Raw genomic sequence first — 19238 nt, 5'->3', positions numbered from 1 at the left:
TAAAATATAAAATATAAAATATAAAATATAAAATATAAAATATAAAATATAAAATATAAAATATAAAATATAAAATATAAAATATAAAATATAAAATATAAAATATAAAATATAAAATATAAAATATAAAATATAAAATATAAAATATAAAATATAAAATATAAAATATAAAATATAAAATATAAAATATAAAATATAAAATATAAAATATAAAATATAAAATATAAAATATAAAATATAAAATATAAAATATAAAATATAAAATATAAAATATAAAATATAAAATATAAAATATAAAATATAAAATATAAAATATAAAATATAAAATATAAAATATAAAATATAAAATATAAAATATAAAATATAAAATATAAAATATAAAATATAAAATATAAAATATAAAATATAAAATATAAAATATAAAATATAAAATATAAAATATAAAATATAAAATATAAAATATAAAATATAAAATATAAAATATAAAATATAAAATATAAAATATAAAATATAAAATATAAAATATAAAATATAAAATATAAAATATAAAATATAAAATATAAAATATAAAATATAAAATATAAAATATAAAATATAAAATATAAAATATAAAATATAAAATATAAAATATAAAATATAAAATATAAAATATAAAATATAAAATATAAAATATAAAATATAAAATATAAAATATAAAATATAAAATATAAAATATAAAATATAAAATATAAAATATAAAATATAAAATATAAAATATAAAATATAAAATATAAAATATAAAATATAAAATATAAAATATAAAATATAAAATATAAAATATAAAATATAAAATATAAAATATAAAATATAAAATATAAAATATAAAATATAAAATATAAAATATAAAATATAAAATATAAAATATAAAATATAAAATATAAAATATAAAATATAAAATATAAAATATAAAATATAAAATATAAAATATAAAATATAAAATATAAAATATAAAATATAAAATATAAAATATAAAATATAAAATATAAAATATAAAATATAAAATATAAAATATAAAATATAAAATATAAAATATAAAATATAAAATATAAAATATAAAATATAAAATATAAAATATAAAATATAAAATATAAAATATAAAATATAAAATATAAAATATAAAATATAAAATATAAAATATAAAATATAAAATATAAAATATAAAATATAAAATATAAAATATAAAATATAAAATATAAAATATAAAATATAAAATATAAAATATAAAATATAAAATATAAAATATAAAATATAAAATATAAAATATAAAATATAAAATATAAAATATAAAATATAAAATATAAAATATAAAATATAAAATATAAAATATAAAATATAAAATATAAAATATAAAATATAAAATATAAAATATAAAATATAAAATATAAAATATAAAATATAAAATATAAAATATAAAATATAAAATATAAAATATAAAATATAAAATATAAAATATAAAATATAAAATATAAAATATAAAATATAAAATATAAAATATAAAATATAAAATATAAAATATAAAATATAAAATATAAAATATAAAATATAAAATATAAAATATAAAATATAAAATATAAAATATAAAATATAAAATATAAAATATAAAATATAAAATATAAAATATAAAATATAAAATATAAAATATAAAATATAAAATATAAAATATAAAATATAAAATATAAAATATAAAATATAAAATATAAAATATAAAATATAAAATATAAAATATAAAATATAAAATATAAAATATAAAATATAAAATATAAAATATAAAATATAAAATATAAAATATAAAATATAAAATATAAAATATAAAATATAAAATATAAAATATAAAATATAAAATATAAAATATAAAATATAAAATATAAAATATAAAATATAAAATATAAAATATAAAATATAAAATATAAAATATAAAATATAAAATATAAAATATAAAATATAAAATATAAAATATAAAATATAAAATATAAAATATAAAATATAAAATATAAAATATAAAATATAAAATATAAAATATAAAATATAAAATATAAAATATAAAATATAAAATATAAAATATAAAATATAAAATATAAAATATAAAATATAAAATATAAAATATAAAATATAAAATATAAAATATAAAATATAAAATATAAAATATAAAATATAAAATATAAAATATAAAATATAAAATATAAAATATAAAATATAAAATATAAAATATAAAATATAAAATATAAAATATAAAATATAAAATATAAAATATAAAATATAAAATATAAAATATAAAATATAAAATATAAAATATAAAATATAAAATATAAAATATAAAATATAAAATATAAAATATAAAATATAAAATATAAAATATAAAATATAAAATATAAAATATAAAATATAAAATATAAAATATAAAATATAAAATATAAAATATAAAATATAAAATATAAAATATAAAATATAAAATATAAAATATAAAATATAAAATATAAAATATAAAATATAAAATATAAAATATAAAATATAAAATATGAAATATAAATTATAAAATAATAAATATGAAATATAAAATTTAAGTTATAAAGCATAATTAGAAAAAAAAAATAAATTAGAATAAAAAAACTAAAATAAAATTTATAAAATAAAAAATATATTATATACCTATAATACATCAGTGCATAATTTTCACCCTATCGGTAAATAACAAGGACCTCAAAATATTATAATATACAAATGCCGGAAATTCTTTAGGGTGTTATTTATAAATCCCTTCATCAAATTTCTTATTCTTGGAAATTGCAGAGTACAATGACTTACATTGGCAAACCATAATATCATGTTATTTATACAGGAAACAAGTCATTCAATTCATTGTTTTTATAAATATTTCATATAAGGCCAATAATTTCCATATAAATCATATCTTGCAATCTGCCTAATTAATAATTTAATTATTAATAAAACTTGTGGCTTGTTATTTCTCATCTTATTTGCTTTAAGTAAAACATAAATTCAGAAGCTATATATAAATTATATACTTTTTTTCTAAAGAATTAAGAAACTTCTACTCCAAACTGTTTTTTAATTTATAATTACAGACAATTCGTTAAACTTCTTTTAATTCGTAACTTCATCTTAAATAAAAGCTTATAATTTCTACTTTCTTTGGCACAATAAAATTAATCAGCCAGTAGGTGTTTCTGAGATTTGTAACCAATTTCTATTTTAGTACTTAAATACTTAACATGTACAATCTCAATTCTAAATCCACATCCCATTGGTGTCATAGTGTTGTAGTTGTTGTTTTAACCTGATTCTGTAGGAAACTTTCAAAAATATCCAAAAAAAACATCACATGGTCTTACATCAGTGTAACATTATCAGCGGTTTATCATTGTAAATTTCTCAATACAAATGTAAATAAATGTATGACTGCAAGATACTATGTAAGTATGTCTGAAGATAAAAATTGTCTCTTTATTATTTCATTTGGACAAGGTTTAATGAAAAATTGCGCTCATGATTTTTTTACACACCATTCATACATTTTGCTGTGGCGTTTTTGTTGTACTTTTTACAATAATCTTGATAAGATAGATACACCTTAAGTTGTGAAATATTGAATTAAATGAAGTCAAAATGCCAACGGCACCAACAACAATAACAGCACAGCCCCACACGTTTGTAGGCAGGCAGGCAGGTAATAAATATAAGATATCGTTTAAAAGAAAGTGATTTGTTGCATGTAATTTTATTTTAGTGTTAACTACAGTATATTTGCTTTGGGCCATGTTTTTTTTTTATTGTGAAAAGGTAATACAAATATGCAATAAAGTATGGAGAGAGGTTAATGGAATTCTGCAAAATTTATTTCATTATTTATGTTTTGGGTTTAAGGACATGTAAATTTTAAATTTAACAATGTCCGTATTGGTGCAATCGTAACGTATTAAGCGGGGTACACAGCATCAGTTTTGACTGTCGATTTTTTTTTTCTCGAAAATATCGATTGCTGTCAAACCGTCCAAGAACCACAAAACGTTTTGTAGTTGCATGATGACTGGCAAAACTGGCAAAAACCAAATATTTTGTGGTTGCCTGATGACTGACAAAAATTAACGGTCACACTGGCAAGCAACCGATTATTTGAGCAAAACTGACAGTCAAAACTGATCGTGTGTACCCCACTTAAATGGCCATACTGACAATCAACTGTTATTCAGCAAACGTCGACAGTCAAAACTGATGGTGTGTACACTGCTTAAATTAGGGCCAAGGTCAGCCACTCCGATAGTTGCAATTTTTATAACTTTAAGAATTATATCGTTGTAATTAGGTGACGTAGGGGATGAAAGATACCAAGGAACGGTCCTGACCGACTTTAACATTTCAAAGTCCAGGATTTATCTTCGTCCCTCTTTCGTCTCAAGTGGACACTGACCTCCCCGTGGTGTCACCTGGGGTAGCTGCCTTTAACACCCGTTCAAGGTAGTAAGCTGAAATGTGCCGCGCGTTCACCCATAAGAACGTTAAAAACTTGGGTTTGGGCGCAGGGTTAGTAACCCTCCCCTAGAAAAAGCAGCCTACTATGAAAAAACAAAAGAAAAGAAAAACAAATCCCTCTAAAGTTGACGACCCCCGCAAACGGAATGTTCACACTCTTTATAGAGAAGGTGCAGGTTACGCATTGTACGCAGATGTACTTGAAAAGTACAAGGCCGACATTACTGCCATTCAGGAAATACGATGGAATGGGAAAGGCGTCACAAATACGCCTAAAGATGACGCACTGTATTATAGCTGCCATGACATAAAGGATGAGTTTGGTTGCGGATTTCTAGTTGGTCGGAAGTTAAAACACCTGGTCTCCGGCTTCACACCAGTGAATGAAAGACTTGCTACAATTCGAATTAAAGCAAAATTCTTCAAAATCAGGTTTATTTCCGCTCATGCTCCCACTGAAGACAAGGACGAACTGACCAAAGATATATTTTATGAGCGCTTAGAAGAAATTTATGACCGTTGTCCTGCCCATGACATTAAACTTATTCTAGGCGATTTTAATGCCAAAATTGGAAAGGAAAATATCTTTGGCCCAACAGTCGGAAAATTCAGTCTCCACAGTGAAACACCTGCAATGGTATGAGGCTGATAGACTTCGCAGCGGCAAAAACATGGTAGTCAGCAGCACCAGATTTCAACATCTCGACATCCATAAGGGCACCTGGCTGTCGCCGGATCAGAAAACAAGAAATCAAATTGATCACGTTGTGATAGATGGAAGACATTCATCGAGCGTGTTGGATGTGCGTTCATTCCGAGGAGCAAACATAGACTCGGACCACTACCTTGTTGCAGCAAAGGTACGCACCCGGTTAAACGTAACAAACAAAGTACGAACAGACACAACAGGGAAGTGGGACATCGGTTAGCTGCAATCACAACAGATAGCCACAGCATATTCCACTCAACTAGACCAATTGCTTAATCAAAGCGCCCCTCATCCCGATAACATATCAGCGAAATGGCAAAGTATTGCCCACTCCATGCAAATAGCTGCAAAATCCATACTTGGATACCAGAGACCTCCACCAAGGAATCCGTTGTATGATCAGGAGTGTCGTGCTGCTACCGAAGAGAAAAATGCGGCATATAGGGCTACTTTACAATCCGTAGCAACGCGTAGCGCACGAGAGAGATACCGGGAGAAAAGGAGATAGGAGAAACGTCTTTTCCGCAGGAAAAAGAGAGAGATGGAAAAGCGGGAGTGTGAAAAAATCGAGATGTACAAGAGGCAGAATGAAGTCCGAAAATTCTACCAAAGGGTAAAACATCAAACAGAGGGCTTTGGTAAATGCACATCCTCCTGTAGAGACCAGCAAGGTAATCTGGTAACAGATACAGATAGCGTGCTCAGAATATGGAAGGAACATTTCTCCAATCTGCTGGTATCCAATAGTAGCGAAGACGATGATACCACAGATCCAATCCCAGAAGATGGTATAGAATGTATACCTCCCGGCCAAGATGAGGTAAAAACAGCAATCAACCGGCTGAAGAATAATAAGACAGCGACGCCTTGATAAGGTGTATGCATCAGCTAGTTAGCACCATCTGGCAGGAAGAACGCGTACCCGACGATTGGATTGGATTGTCAGGGATATTGTGCGAACGACTAAAGCCAATGGTCAAAGAAATAATTGGACCATACCAATGTGGCTTTAGACCTGACAAGTCCACCATTGACCAGATATTTACCCTGCGGCAAATCCTAGAGAAGACCCAAGAGATGCAGATCGACACATTTCACCTTTTTGTAGATTATAAAGCAGCATTCGACACTCCCCTCCGATCAAAGGTATTCCATGCAATGTCTGAATTTGGTATCCCCGCAAAGCTCATCCGGCTTTGTAAGATGACTTTAACTGATACTAGGTCCTCAGTTAAAATTGGAAAGAACCTCTCCGATGAATTTTGTACCAAAAGAGGTTTCAGACAAGGAGACAGCCTTTCGTGTGACCTATTCAACATTTTGCTGGAAAAGGTAATACGTGATGCAAATGTCAAAAGATATGGCACAATTTACACCAATAGCCACATGTTACTTGCCTATGCTGATGACATAGGCATCATGGGATGATCAGTAGAGGAAGTAACTGATACCTTTAGGAAGGTCGAAGCAGAATCTGCCAAAGTGGGTCTGGCTGTAAACAGCGAAAAGACCAAATTGATGGTGTCGACGCGCAAAGCGTCCATAGAGCTCGGACCAACTGTGGAAGTTGGTACCTACAATTTTGAGGTAGTTAAAGACTTCGTCTACCTCGGCACTGCCATAAACACAACAAACAACATCAGTTGTGAAATAAGAAGAAGAATTGTATTGGCCAACAGATGTTACTATGGTTTAAGTAAGCAATTTAAAAACAAAGCCACATCTCGTCAAACAAAAATAACACTATACAAAACGCTGATACTACCCGTGCTAATGTATGGTTCCGAAGCATGGGTACTTGCATAAGCAGATAAGGCAGTGCTTGGTGTGTTTGAGAGGAAAATTCTTCGAAAGATCTACGGGCCTATTTACGTTGACGGTGAATATCGACGTCGTATGAACCACGAGTTATATAAGCTATACAAAGACATGAATATAGTTAAACGTATCGAGATGCAACGATTCCGTTGGCTAGGCCATATCATGAGAATGAGCGATGATGAACCCGCTAAAAAGGCGTATGAATACATTCCAGATGGCGGTGCACGCAGAATCGGCTGGCCTAAGCTTCGATGGAGCATACAAGTCGATGAAGAAATGAAAAGGCGCGGTATACCAAAAAGTCAAGCGAAAAACAGAGAGGAATGGAGATCTTTTCTTAGTTCGGTCAATGGAACAAATGTTCTGTAATGGGCCAACTAAGTAAGTAAGTAAGTAATTAGGGACACAAGGACAATGTTCGGTGAAAGGACACTTTATGAATCTTTCTTGACCATTTGTAGGGGAGGTGTCGAAATTGTGTGACCTTGATCTAAATTTGGAAGAAATATTACGATCGGTTGGTTACTCCGTTCGAGATATAACATGCCGAATTATTGATTCTAGGCAATTTGAATTAATTCGGGTTGCCCCTTCAATTGAAAGGCTAATAAGAACCAATACTTCTCAGTTATTAGACTTACCTTTCAATTACATATGTGATTCCCCCTACATGAATGGACTCATTGTTTTACTACAGGTCAATGAACGATTATCACCACTTCCTTTATCAATTTATTACCCTCTGAATAACAACATTGATGCCTTATGATATGATTCATTGGATTAACCCATTTGAACATCGATACATTTTTCCGGCCACATTTACAACACACAATCATGGCTCCCCTCGTCATTCTTCCTCCCTCACATCAAATTTAATCATTACCTTAAAATACTGCTCTACTCATCGCATTTGCTTCACTTTGTTTTTTTGCCACAAATTGGAATTATAAAAGTACCATCACAATGAAATTCTTTAGAATTTTATTGGAATTACCTTTGGTACGTTTTAACACTTTTTGAAGTCGAATGGGCAAAGGTAAATGCGTTAAACACTCTCTTAACGTATGAGTCATTAAAATATTTTCAAATAATTTATGTTCAACAATTTATTTTGTATTTTATTTGGTGACGGCGAGTGTTGTTGCCTGCCGCCATATATACACCGACGATGATGATCGAAGTAAGCATTTCAAATATTTATTTATTGGGCTGATATTCTTCTTAAGGAAGTTGAAGAAGCGTGCCAAAATTAAACAGGCGCTTCATATACAAATTTGTATGTTAATATGTATATTAGTGTGGATATTATAGTTGAACCCAAAAAATATAAATAATTTTTACTCATTTCAATGCAACAATTTTCTAAATTAACGTCTGTATTGATTTATTGGTAAACCATTTCTGGATTTAGATTTAAACTACACACACAGTATGCATAAATCATATTCGAACACTAAGTATAGTAGTTATTAATTGCAGTTTTTTCGGTACTCAATGTTGTTGTCCTCCCACATATGTGTCATAGATGCATTGCTGCAATTACCCAGAATAAATTCAGATCCGTTAGTCATTATGTAACTCTATACAAAATAATGTAATAGAGTTGGCAATCCAGTTCATAGTTCACTGTCCTAGTTCAAAAAATATGAGTAACGTCATACAAACTAACGTGTGAAATTACGTATACGAAGTTTGTTCATGCAAACATCCGGTGTCCATTGAACTCCACCTTTTACACATGTAATTCGAAACATTCCAGTTGTAATTCGTAACATTTCATTTGTAATTCGATTATTCTGTTTGTAATTCGTAACATTTTATTTCCATTTGTAATTCGAATTATTCCTTTTGAAATTTTAATTATTCTAGTTTTCCAATTCCAATTATTCTATTTGCAATTCGAATTATTTTATTTGTAGTTCGAATTGTTTTATTTGTAATTCGAATTTTTCCATTTGTAATTCGAATTATTCCAATTGAAATTACAAATATAATAATTCGAATTACAAATGGAATAATTCGAATTACAAATAAAACAATTCAAATTTCAAATAAAATAATACAAATTACAAATAGAACAATTCGAATTACAAATAGAATACTTCGAATTTCAAATAGAATAATTCAAATTACAAATGGAATAACTCGAATTACAATTGTAATGTTTCGAATTACAAGTGGAATTCTCTAATTACAAATAAAATCTTACAAATTACAAATGGAATTTTCGAATTGCAACTAAAATTTAGATAGTAAACTAGGTCGTTCAATTGAACTAGATTAGCACAACTCTATAATGTAAACAAAAATAACTACTTACTTTACTCCTTACTATGTAATAATTACGGTGGCACAGAGTATGTGTGTCCGACTACAAATCCAAAATACAAAGGGTTGGAATCGAGCTTAATGACCTTTTTTTGCAAGTGAAAAAGGAAAGCCGAAGATTCGAACCCACACAACCACCACTATATGACATGCATGTTTCGCCGTTGGTAGAGCGGCTCATCAGACTAATCGGCTGTGGAGTGGCTTCTCTGTCATCGAACTTTTCTTCTTTCAAATACAATTTTTGTTTTTTACAACAACAATGGGTATCTGCACTAAATGTTCTTTCATGACAAACGCTTAGAGCTGCCTTTGAAAGTAATGAGTTTGGCTCTGAACGCTAACACGCCGTGACAGCACTTTTTTCTTATGCTTTTCAAAGACGTGGTTTCGAACCCAGCCTGTGTGTTCAATGCTTACTATCGATACGCGAGATTTTTGGTAAAAAATTAAGAACAGTTGGTAGTGCACTTGTAAGCGTTTAATTTTCATACGCGTGGCACAGTGTATAGTGTGTTCGGCTACAAATCAGAAGTTCGCGTGATAAAATCCAGCAGAGAGGAAAATAAAATAACAAGTAAGAAAGTATCAGTCGGCTGTGCTGACGGAGATATACCCTCAGCCACTGACAAAAAAACAACAACAATTCCAAACCAAACAATAATTTTGACCTTTATAAAATATATTGATTTTGTATCACGAGTTTGCTGGGAAATCTGTACAGACCATAATGTGGGGCTATACAAAATCTATATGCCATTGATTTTTAGTAACCAAACTTCTTCATAAAGGATTCGAAATATTAAATTACGCTAAACTAAGTTTGGAAGAAATTTTTGAAAAAGTGTTAAAGTTATATTGCACAGTGGCCATTTTAGTATATAGTAGCCGTTTTAGTATAAGACCGCTATAAAAACCTACTGAAAAAGAATCAGAACGATGCAAGAGGAGCTCTTAAACTTTACTTTATCCGAATTTTGTGTGGGAGGTACCCGAAGGAGTGGACCGATGTAGTCCACATTCTAACCTGACACATGACAGGATAATGCAAAGTCTGCACCAATCAGAAACTCCCTGCGAGAATTTTCTTGCAGATTTGTCATTTTGGTTGGCACCGTCAGGGTTTCTTGGAGCTTTTAGGCCAATATCTCAGGAAATTTGGATTTGCGCAAGAAAAAACTTGTACCGTCGTAAAGGGAGCCGCAAGGACAACCTACTGAGAGAAATTTCGAAACGATCCGAGAGGAGCTCCTAAACTTCACTTTATCCGAATTTTGTGTGGGATGTACCCGAAGGAGTGGACCGATGTAGTCCATATTTGAAACGGATCTATATCTGGAAGGAATAATACGATGTACAACGTTACGACCAAATCGATTGCTCCATTCGAGAGTTATCGTTCACACCATTTTACAGAAAAATGTTGAACTTTTGTGGGGTAGGTACCGGAAGGAGTGAACCGATATGGCCCATCTTTGAACTTAAACTAAGTGTGGATAAAATATTACTATACCCAAAATTTGGTTCGAATCGGTTGATCCGTTCGAGAGTTATCGTGCGCACCAGCCAGTCAGACAGTCGGACGGACATGGCTAAATCGACTCCAAATTGTCTGAAACGATTTTCGTCCAAACATACTTTTACCCTAGAGTCTAGGGTCGCCCATCTGTATACTGCGGGCGCCCACTGAGTTGTTTTGCTTTTGCCATTCTCCCTCTTTCACAGTCTACGTGAGCAAAACACGACTGATAAACATCATGTGGTTGTTGTTTTTTCACCTATACATAAACACTTGCTTCAGTTTGATGGTATTCTGTTGGGCGACGCTGCCCTAGACAGACGACAGTTTCTGCATTTACGAAACAGCTGATTGCTGGTAGACAACTGTTTTTTTTTTGTTTGTCCTGCAATTTGTTGTTTTCCTTGTGTCTCAGAGCATGAATATGCTTTCTCTCTTCATGAATATGGGTTCTCTTTTAAGGTATTGCCATATTGAAATATCTAAATTCATTTTAAATTCTGTTTGATTTAGAGATACAAAGTGAATTGCAATAATCGATTTTTCGATTATTCGGTTTTCGCGAAAAACTTAAAACTCGACTTTCGATTAATCGTTAACTGCCGAAAACCGATTTTAATCGACTATAATCGACCATTTTCGTTGATGCGATCAGTGATGGTTATATGTATAAAAAAGTACCGTCGATTATGCGGTTTTAGCACACCCAATAGTCAACTACGACTAATAGTCGACCACGATTAATAGCCGACTACGATTAATAATAGACTACGACTAATGGTTGACTACGAATAATAGTTGACTTTGTCTTTCGAAAGTCGACTAAAAATATTCGATTATGCGGTTTTCGCACAGTCAATAGTCGACTACGACTTTTGGAAATTTTACGGTAAATAATCGATTAATCGATTAACCGAAGTCGATTTTACGTATCCCTAGTTTGATTTTGTGCATTATGAATGTGGATAATGCACGAATTAATTTGAATTAAAGCAGTTAATGCAAATTAACGCTGCCGTCTGTCTAAGTCATAAGGGTCTAAAACCGTTATTTCGATGAGGCACATTTTTGGTCGTATCAAAGCGTATATACCCTTCGTTAGCATAAGTGCTGAGGGTTTTTTTGCTTTATGAAGGGGTTCATGAAATGCAGAAATTTAAACCTAGTCAAAACTTTATAAACACTATTCCTGAAACGCAGTAATTATTTTTTTCTGTGTATGCCATCAAACTAGGCAACCATAGGTCATAGTAGGACAGAACACTGCCAGAAGTCTGAAGTTATGACCTTCCTCAGGCGACTTTCCACCAGCAACCAGTGACCCTCACTGATCCTGCCATCATCTAGGTCATCTAGGGCGATCATCCTTGCAGGTCTTGATGGCTCGTGTGGTTTTTGCCCTAGGTTACAGGCCTTCCCCATTTGGCGAGCGGCCACATAGGCGTTAGAATCTGACTGTTTCCCCAATTGATGTTCCACCATTCTCTTAGTATCTGTCTGTGGATCCTCAGAAACCCGAAACTGTCTTCACACACGCCTGTTATGAAGTGGTTGCGTTCGTGGATTCAGTCGTATAAGTCACCTGACTTCCTCCGCACCTTACTTCCACCTTCAATTAACTCTGTTCTTCCCCGAGAAGCTGGACTAGTTTGATGCCACCAAGTTTGCAGTGATTTGTTTACCAGATTTCTGCAAATTCGGACCTCTAAAACCCTTCCATCTCCTTTTCCCCAGCTGCTTTAGCGGTAGTTGTTGTTGTCGTAACAATCCAAATATATTCGTGTATTATTTCAGTTATCTGATTCTGGTTTCGCTAAATCAACCTGGACTGGTAGCGTTGGATGGGCAGCTAAACAAATGCAGCATGTCGTGTGGCTCCAGTCTACATGCTGGGCATATGCTGGATGTCGTGGCATCAGTTCGGGCCCAAAACGAATTGTGTTTGCCTTGGCAGCTGACGTTCTTTTGCTGCGAGTCTGCATCATTGTGAATGCTATCCATGCCTGCCTGATACGCTCGTTGGTCATGAAGATCTTTCCTGATGTGCCTGGGTGTGGGGAGCCTGTTCATTAAATCGTGACAGGGAAGCTTACTGCGATATCGCCCAAACAGGCACTGCATCGACAACATCCTGTTTTGCTGAGGTACCGGTAAAACCTTCGTCTCCCCAAGAAGATGGTCCACTGGAGTCTAACAGGTTTGAATATTCTTCCACTGCGTAGTGTTAACATTTGCATACCACAGACCGTATATTGCTTTGTAAGAGGTCAACAAGGTTTGTTTGTCAGCACCCCAAGTGCTACCGGCCAGCGACTTCAGTAAAGGTAGAGGTTAAACAGTTCCGGAGATATTACCCCGCCTTGGGGAAGTCCCTGTTTCACTCTATGGGTTTTTGACTTTTTGTGTCTGAATTCTACAAACAACTGGCGTCCACACATATAATTGATTATCCAACGTTTCAAACACGCCTCAATCCTCTATTCCTGCTTATGTCCGCCTACTAGTATTTTGGCTTAAAGATTAAGTTCTATAACTTTTGGGTCTTCAGGGTTCGTACGACAAAGCTCATCACGCTAGTTTCGTTGCCTCGGCTGTGAAATTTGTAGAGTTGGGCAATCTCGTTCAATTGAACGATCCGGATAACTATCTCGTTTAATGGATACCGGTAATTTCTTTGACAAAATTGCGTATACTTAATTTCACACGTTGGTTTTTATGATGTTACTTATTCGTCTTTGAACGAGGACAGTGATCCGGATCGATCAATTGAACGAGATTGCCCAACTCTAGAAATTTGTTCTGATTTCGGCTATTCGACCAGCAGGTATGTAGTGGGCGGTTTCTGCAGTGATGATGTTCCGGAAAGATCTCTCAGTTACCCGAGGATCTGAGGGAATGGGAAGCTCTCTGAAGCGGTGACTGTTAAATTCTCTTAACCCTTGCCATTCGCTTTCCCACAGTACGGCGTTCAGTCAGTTTATCTATTTAAGGAGACGATGATAGGAAGATGTTCTGAGCCAAGGGAAATGGGGTTAAAACGGGTTGCCAGGATACGTTATTTACCAGACCTGGTGCCACAATGGTGTTATCGGGAGATTCGTGGCAATCTCCTCTTATCCTCGTAGGATCATCTTCGTTCACCGTGCAAAACGTGGAGCCATAAATTTGCTCGGCCAGTGCTGTACCCCTCTGGTCATTACCTAGGAAGAAATTGTCGTCACCTGTTGCTAATTTCTATATCAGATTTGATTGTTAACATATTGAAACTAAGGAAAGCAAAAAATAGGTCAAAATATTGGCGTGTCCCTAAAGATGAAAATTGTTCCCCAATTTTGGAAAACAAAAATAATTTTTGTAAATTTCTCTACTACTACACCTTTTTTAGATGTAATTCGAAACATTCCAGTTGTAATTAATAACAAATTATTTTAATTCGATTATTCCATGTGTAATTCGAAACAATTTAGTTGTTATTCGAGAATTCCATTTGTAATTCGAATTATTCCATTTACAATTCGAATTATTCTATTTGTAATTCGGATCATGGTTTAATAAGAAAGGTTAGCTAATGCTTCCTGTCAATTTAATTTTTTTCTTTCAACTGTTCCTAAAACGTCAACACAATATACACAATCTTTGTATGTGTGTGTGCAGTTTGAATAATATGCCAAACAATTTTAAAATCAATCGAATTCAATGGTTTTTAAATTTGTTTTTAGAACATTTGTATGGAAGAAATTTGTCAGCTTTTCATTGAAACAAACATTTTATCATATCCACAACTCGATTATGTGGAGAAACCTTGGCCTTTCATTAATTTTTCGTGTTTTTTATAAAATGCTCAGCATTGGTATTGTAAACAAACCTACTTGTTGCATTTGTGTTTACTAATTTTGATGTTTTAGGAATTCAGGAAAAACAAGGGTTCTATAGATTTTTTCCATTTAAATCTACCTCTTTACTTATACCATGATTCGGATTATTCCATTTGAAATTTGAAACAAAAATTTTCGGATTACAAATGCAATGTTTCGAAATACAAATAAATCAATTCAAATGACAAATAAAATAATTCGATTTACAAATGGATAAATTCGAATTACAAATCGATAAATGTAGCAATTCGATTTTAATTTGTAATTTGAACTGTCAATATTATTATTAACCAATTTTCTCTACGTCTCAAAGTAGAATATAACAACTCTAACATTTCTTCTCTTTCTCTATCTCATTTCAGGACTCTTCATCGATGACTTCACAACCAAGTTATTCACATCGTGGTGAGGAGGATATGTTAGCTAATTCAAAACTAACAACAGTTTTTGATAATTACAAATATGATGTTGAAATTTTGGAATCAGGTGAAGATAAAAGTTCTGAAGTTTCTGAACTTGAAGAACGTTATCGTGGACCGTCAATAGTCATTAATACGGATGAATTTATTAATGAAAATATTGAAATGAATGCAGCCGATGAGGAGGAGAGGGCCGATAAAAAAGCTCTGGCTACAAGTCATTTGATCTTGAGTATAATTTTGGTTGTTTTGGCTTTGGTTTCAATCGCGTTATATGCTGCTGTTGTTATATGGCGTAGTCACATTGAGTAAGTATTATTTTTAGTATTAAACTATTTTGTAAAGTTAAAAAACAAACAATCGTTTCATTCTTTCTTTCTTAGTTGTCACTTAACGGTAATTCTCGTTTCCATTTGATTTAGTTTAGAATGTTGTTAATTGATGTTAATTCATTTTAATTAAATTAATTCTCCGGTATTAACTCATGTTCCTTCCCCTTCTTTTCTTAATAATTTCAGACAACGTTATGGCATGCGCGAATTACTGGTCACCAATGATAATCAAGATTATTGGCCTCAGCATATGACAGATACAACTGCAGCAATTCCACAGCAGCCACAACAGCAACAACAACAATCGTCTCCTCCTCCTTCATCTCCCCAAAGTGTATAGGGGCCCCGGTTAATACAGCATTGTAAATACCACCACACATATCCACATTTCATCGTAATCGCTCGCTGTTACTGTTTGAATTTAAGTTGAAACAAAAATTGAAATGCAATTACATATTTCATTGTTACGAGTCACATTTCGAGATGGAAGAAGAAACACGGTCAGTCAACAGGGGAAAAGTTTTCTACAAATCACCAATTCACAAAATTCTACAGAAAAACAAATCCCATTATTTTTCCCAAGTAGTTTAATTTAAGTTCGATAATTTATTTTGATACGATAATTGTTTTGTTTAGTTCGTAACTCGTGGTTGTAAGATTAAATAAGGAATGTATTTTTTGTTGTAGTTAGCTTTGCCTTCAATTTGAAAAGGAAAAGTCAGTTCAGATGTCATCATGTAATGTCGCAATGGACAGCCTTATATGGTTGATATCTGGTTTGACTTGTTGTAGTGTATGTAGCTAGTAAGTCTGTGATATAATTTATACAAAATAAATATTGGTATTTTTACGTTGTTTCAATTGTATTTTTGTATTTGAGATTTGAAATTACTGTGTCGACAATGTAGATGTAGAAAATGACAATAACAACTAATTTAACAATGTATTATTATGTAGATTTTAATTGTAATTTTGTAATAAAATGTGTTTTTTAGATATTAAGTAAACCTAAGATGTGAACAGTTTTGTTTTCTTTATACTTTGGCGCGGTACATGAAAGAATCTGCTTGCTCCGTGTTATTCTAGAATTAAAAAATACATCGGACTTAGTGAGTGGAAAACCTGGCACATGTGCCGAGTGTCTCTCCTTTCTCAACAACAAACTGACGATTAACTAAGGACAAACGGTCTTATTTTCTTTCTGGATTAAGAATAAATGTTCATACGCTCATACATTTCAATTTATCTACTTGATTCGGAATACCATGTGTCCAATATTTTTGATAACTTGGTCAGTCCCAATCGATAATAAAATGCTGTCATATTCTCCTTCATCGAATCAAATCTTGGAGTAAATTCAGTCTCAATTCCTTGACTTGTTTCACATACCTTATGTCATGTTCACTCACCAGCTTGAATAAGTGTAAGATGACTATGAGTCTACCTTTTTGTAACATTGACACTTTGTCACTTGACACTTCATACCATCTCTGTCATCCCATACCTTCACGGTGCTCATGGTCTGTTCACTAAAACGTTGCAGCTCAACAAGGAATCCACCATGAAATAGAGCCTTGAGGGAAATCTCGCTTCACATCTATCCAGGTTGTCTCTCTTGCTCCTATAAATAAGATCTCAAGTACACCCTGAAATCCCAAAATATGCCGGGGTGATCTATTTGCATACTTCTTCCCTCGGTAAAATCAAAATGGTGCGGTGGTATAACCTTATTGTTGGATTCCCCTTAGCCTTACACCATAATCCACTTCTGCAACGAGAGAAGCCTAATGTCCCGCTACAAATGAGAATTACTCTTCATCCAACAGGCGACTCAAGCAGCATTACATCTCGGGTCTGTTTCGAAACAAACGGGAAATAACCACGTTAAATGCAACCGCTAGATATACTCCAGTAGGAGTAGGTAGGCGGCAGGTGCTACGCATTTTTTAGATTAATCTGCATCATTGTAAAGCAGCTGCCGCCGAACTACTCCTGTCCCTCACGAACTCAGAGGTGGACATTGTTCTAGTCCAGGAACCTTATATATACAAAAAAAGGTCTCTGGACGGAACAATGCCAACTTCGAGGTCTTCGCATCGTCCGAAGGGGACAAGGTGAGGACCTGTGTGGTAGGTAGGAAGAACCTCAATCTAATCTTTCTATCTAATTATAGTAATTAAGACATGTGCACGGTGCGACTGGAGAACGGTAGAGAGAAGGCCACTCTCCTGTCCTCAATCTACATGCCATATGAGGACCCTGATCAACCAAATCAGGGGGTACACAGGCTGCTAAAGGAGAACCTGGGCGTTTGTAACGTAATCCTTGGATGTGACGCCAACGCCCACCATTTTCACTGGGGCAGTAAAGATACAAACACTAGAGGTGAGTCGATTTTCAATTTTATATTATCTTACAATCTAAGAATATGTAATAAAGGAAACGACCCTACCTTTAAAATTAGAGACAGGGAGGAGGTCATTAATCTAACTCTGTCAAATTTAGATGATTCTGTCGTCAAGAACTGGAGGGTATCCAACATATGCTCCTTTTGGGATCATATGAGGATATACTTTATCAACGGAGTCCGCCGAAATCCTTATAGGAACCTGAGAAGGACGGACTGGGGCAGGTTCACTGATCTGACGAACCATCAACTGACACTCTCCGGAAGGATAGAAACAGTTGCTGAGCTTAACAGTAAAGTGTCCAACCTAACAGAAATCCTTCTTCGCTGCCATAAGGATGCCTGTCCATAAACTTATCCCGGGAAGAAATCCCAACCGGTGTGGTGGAACAAGGATCTTGGCGAACTGCGGAAAAACACCAAAAAGCTGTAAAACAGGGCGCATTCGACGAAACTTGGCAGTGACTGGGAATCGTTAAAAGCGACTTTTAACAAATACAAGAGTGAAATCAAGCGCGCCAAAAAGAAGTCATGGGTTTGTTTCTGTGAGTCTGTAGAAGGGGTAAACGACGCTGCCAGATTCCGTAAGATACTCTCGAAGGACCCCAAATCCATTGGTAGTATCAAAAAACCGGACGGCACGTGGACTCAGGTCTTGAGACTCTAAACCTTCTAGCTGAGACCCACATCCCTGACTGCACGGACGCCAGTAACCTTCACATTGAATGTGACAACTTCCAAGTCCAAGAGTCAGTGGACGAGAGCCTCATTGATAAGGTTGTAAGCAGAAACAAAATAAAGTGGGCAGTAAGTACATTCAAACCCTATAAGTCACCTGGTCCAGATGGAGAAATTCCTGCGATGCTTCATTTTGCCGCACCGCAGATATACCAAATTCTGGAGGAGATCTTTAGGGCCTGTTTGTTTCTTTCCTGCGTACCAGATCTGTGGAAAGAGGTAAAGGTAACTTACATCCCCAAAGCGGGGAAAGCCAGTCACTCTGCACCGAAAGACTACAGACCTATAAGCTCGCTGAGCAACTCGCAGCATGCCTACATGAAAGGTAAATCTGTCGAAACCGCTCTTCATGAGGTCGTGGGTTTCATTGAGAGAAATATGGAGAATTCAAACTTCACCTTGGCGGCTTTCCTGGATATAGAAGGAGCCTTTAACAACGTAAAACTTGAATCCATTCATCTCTCGCTTAGAGCGGTCAACACCCCGGAAACCCTGATCTGCTGGATAAATAGAATGCTGGAGAGAAGGATCATTAATTCCAGCATTGGGGAGTTGACAAC

General features: G+C 32.9%; 1 protein-coding gene across 1 annotated transcript in view; it reads left to right on the top strand.

Moving 5' to 3' along the window:
* LOC141389456 (uncharacterized) overlaps positions 1–16545 on the top strand; it is a 50387-nt gene extending 33842 nt beyond the window's left edge. The window contains exons 3-4 of the mRNA XM_073960949.1: positions 15145–15509; positions 15720–16545. Coding sequence (XP_073817050.1) covers positions 15145–15509; positions 15720–15873 — 519 coding nt within the window. The 3' untranslated portion in view covers positions 15874–16545. The remainder of the gene's footprint in view (positions 1–15144; positions 15510–15719) is intronic.
* The last annotated feature ends 2693 nt before the right edge of the window (positions 16546–19238 follow it).

This window comes from Musca autumnalis, unplaced genomic scaffold (genome assembly GCF_047663935.1).
Source record: "Musca autumnalis isolate F117 unplaced genomic scaffold, ASM4766393v1 scaffold_1, whole genome shotgun sequence".
Classification (NCBI taxonomy): Eukaryota; Metazoa; Arthropoda; class Insecta; order Diptera; family Muscidae; genus Musca; species Musca autumnalis.
This window is presented reverse-complemented; position numbering and strand designations above follow the sequence as displayed.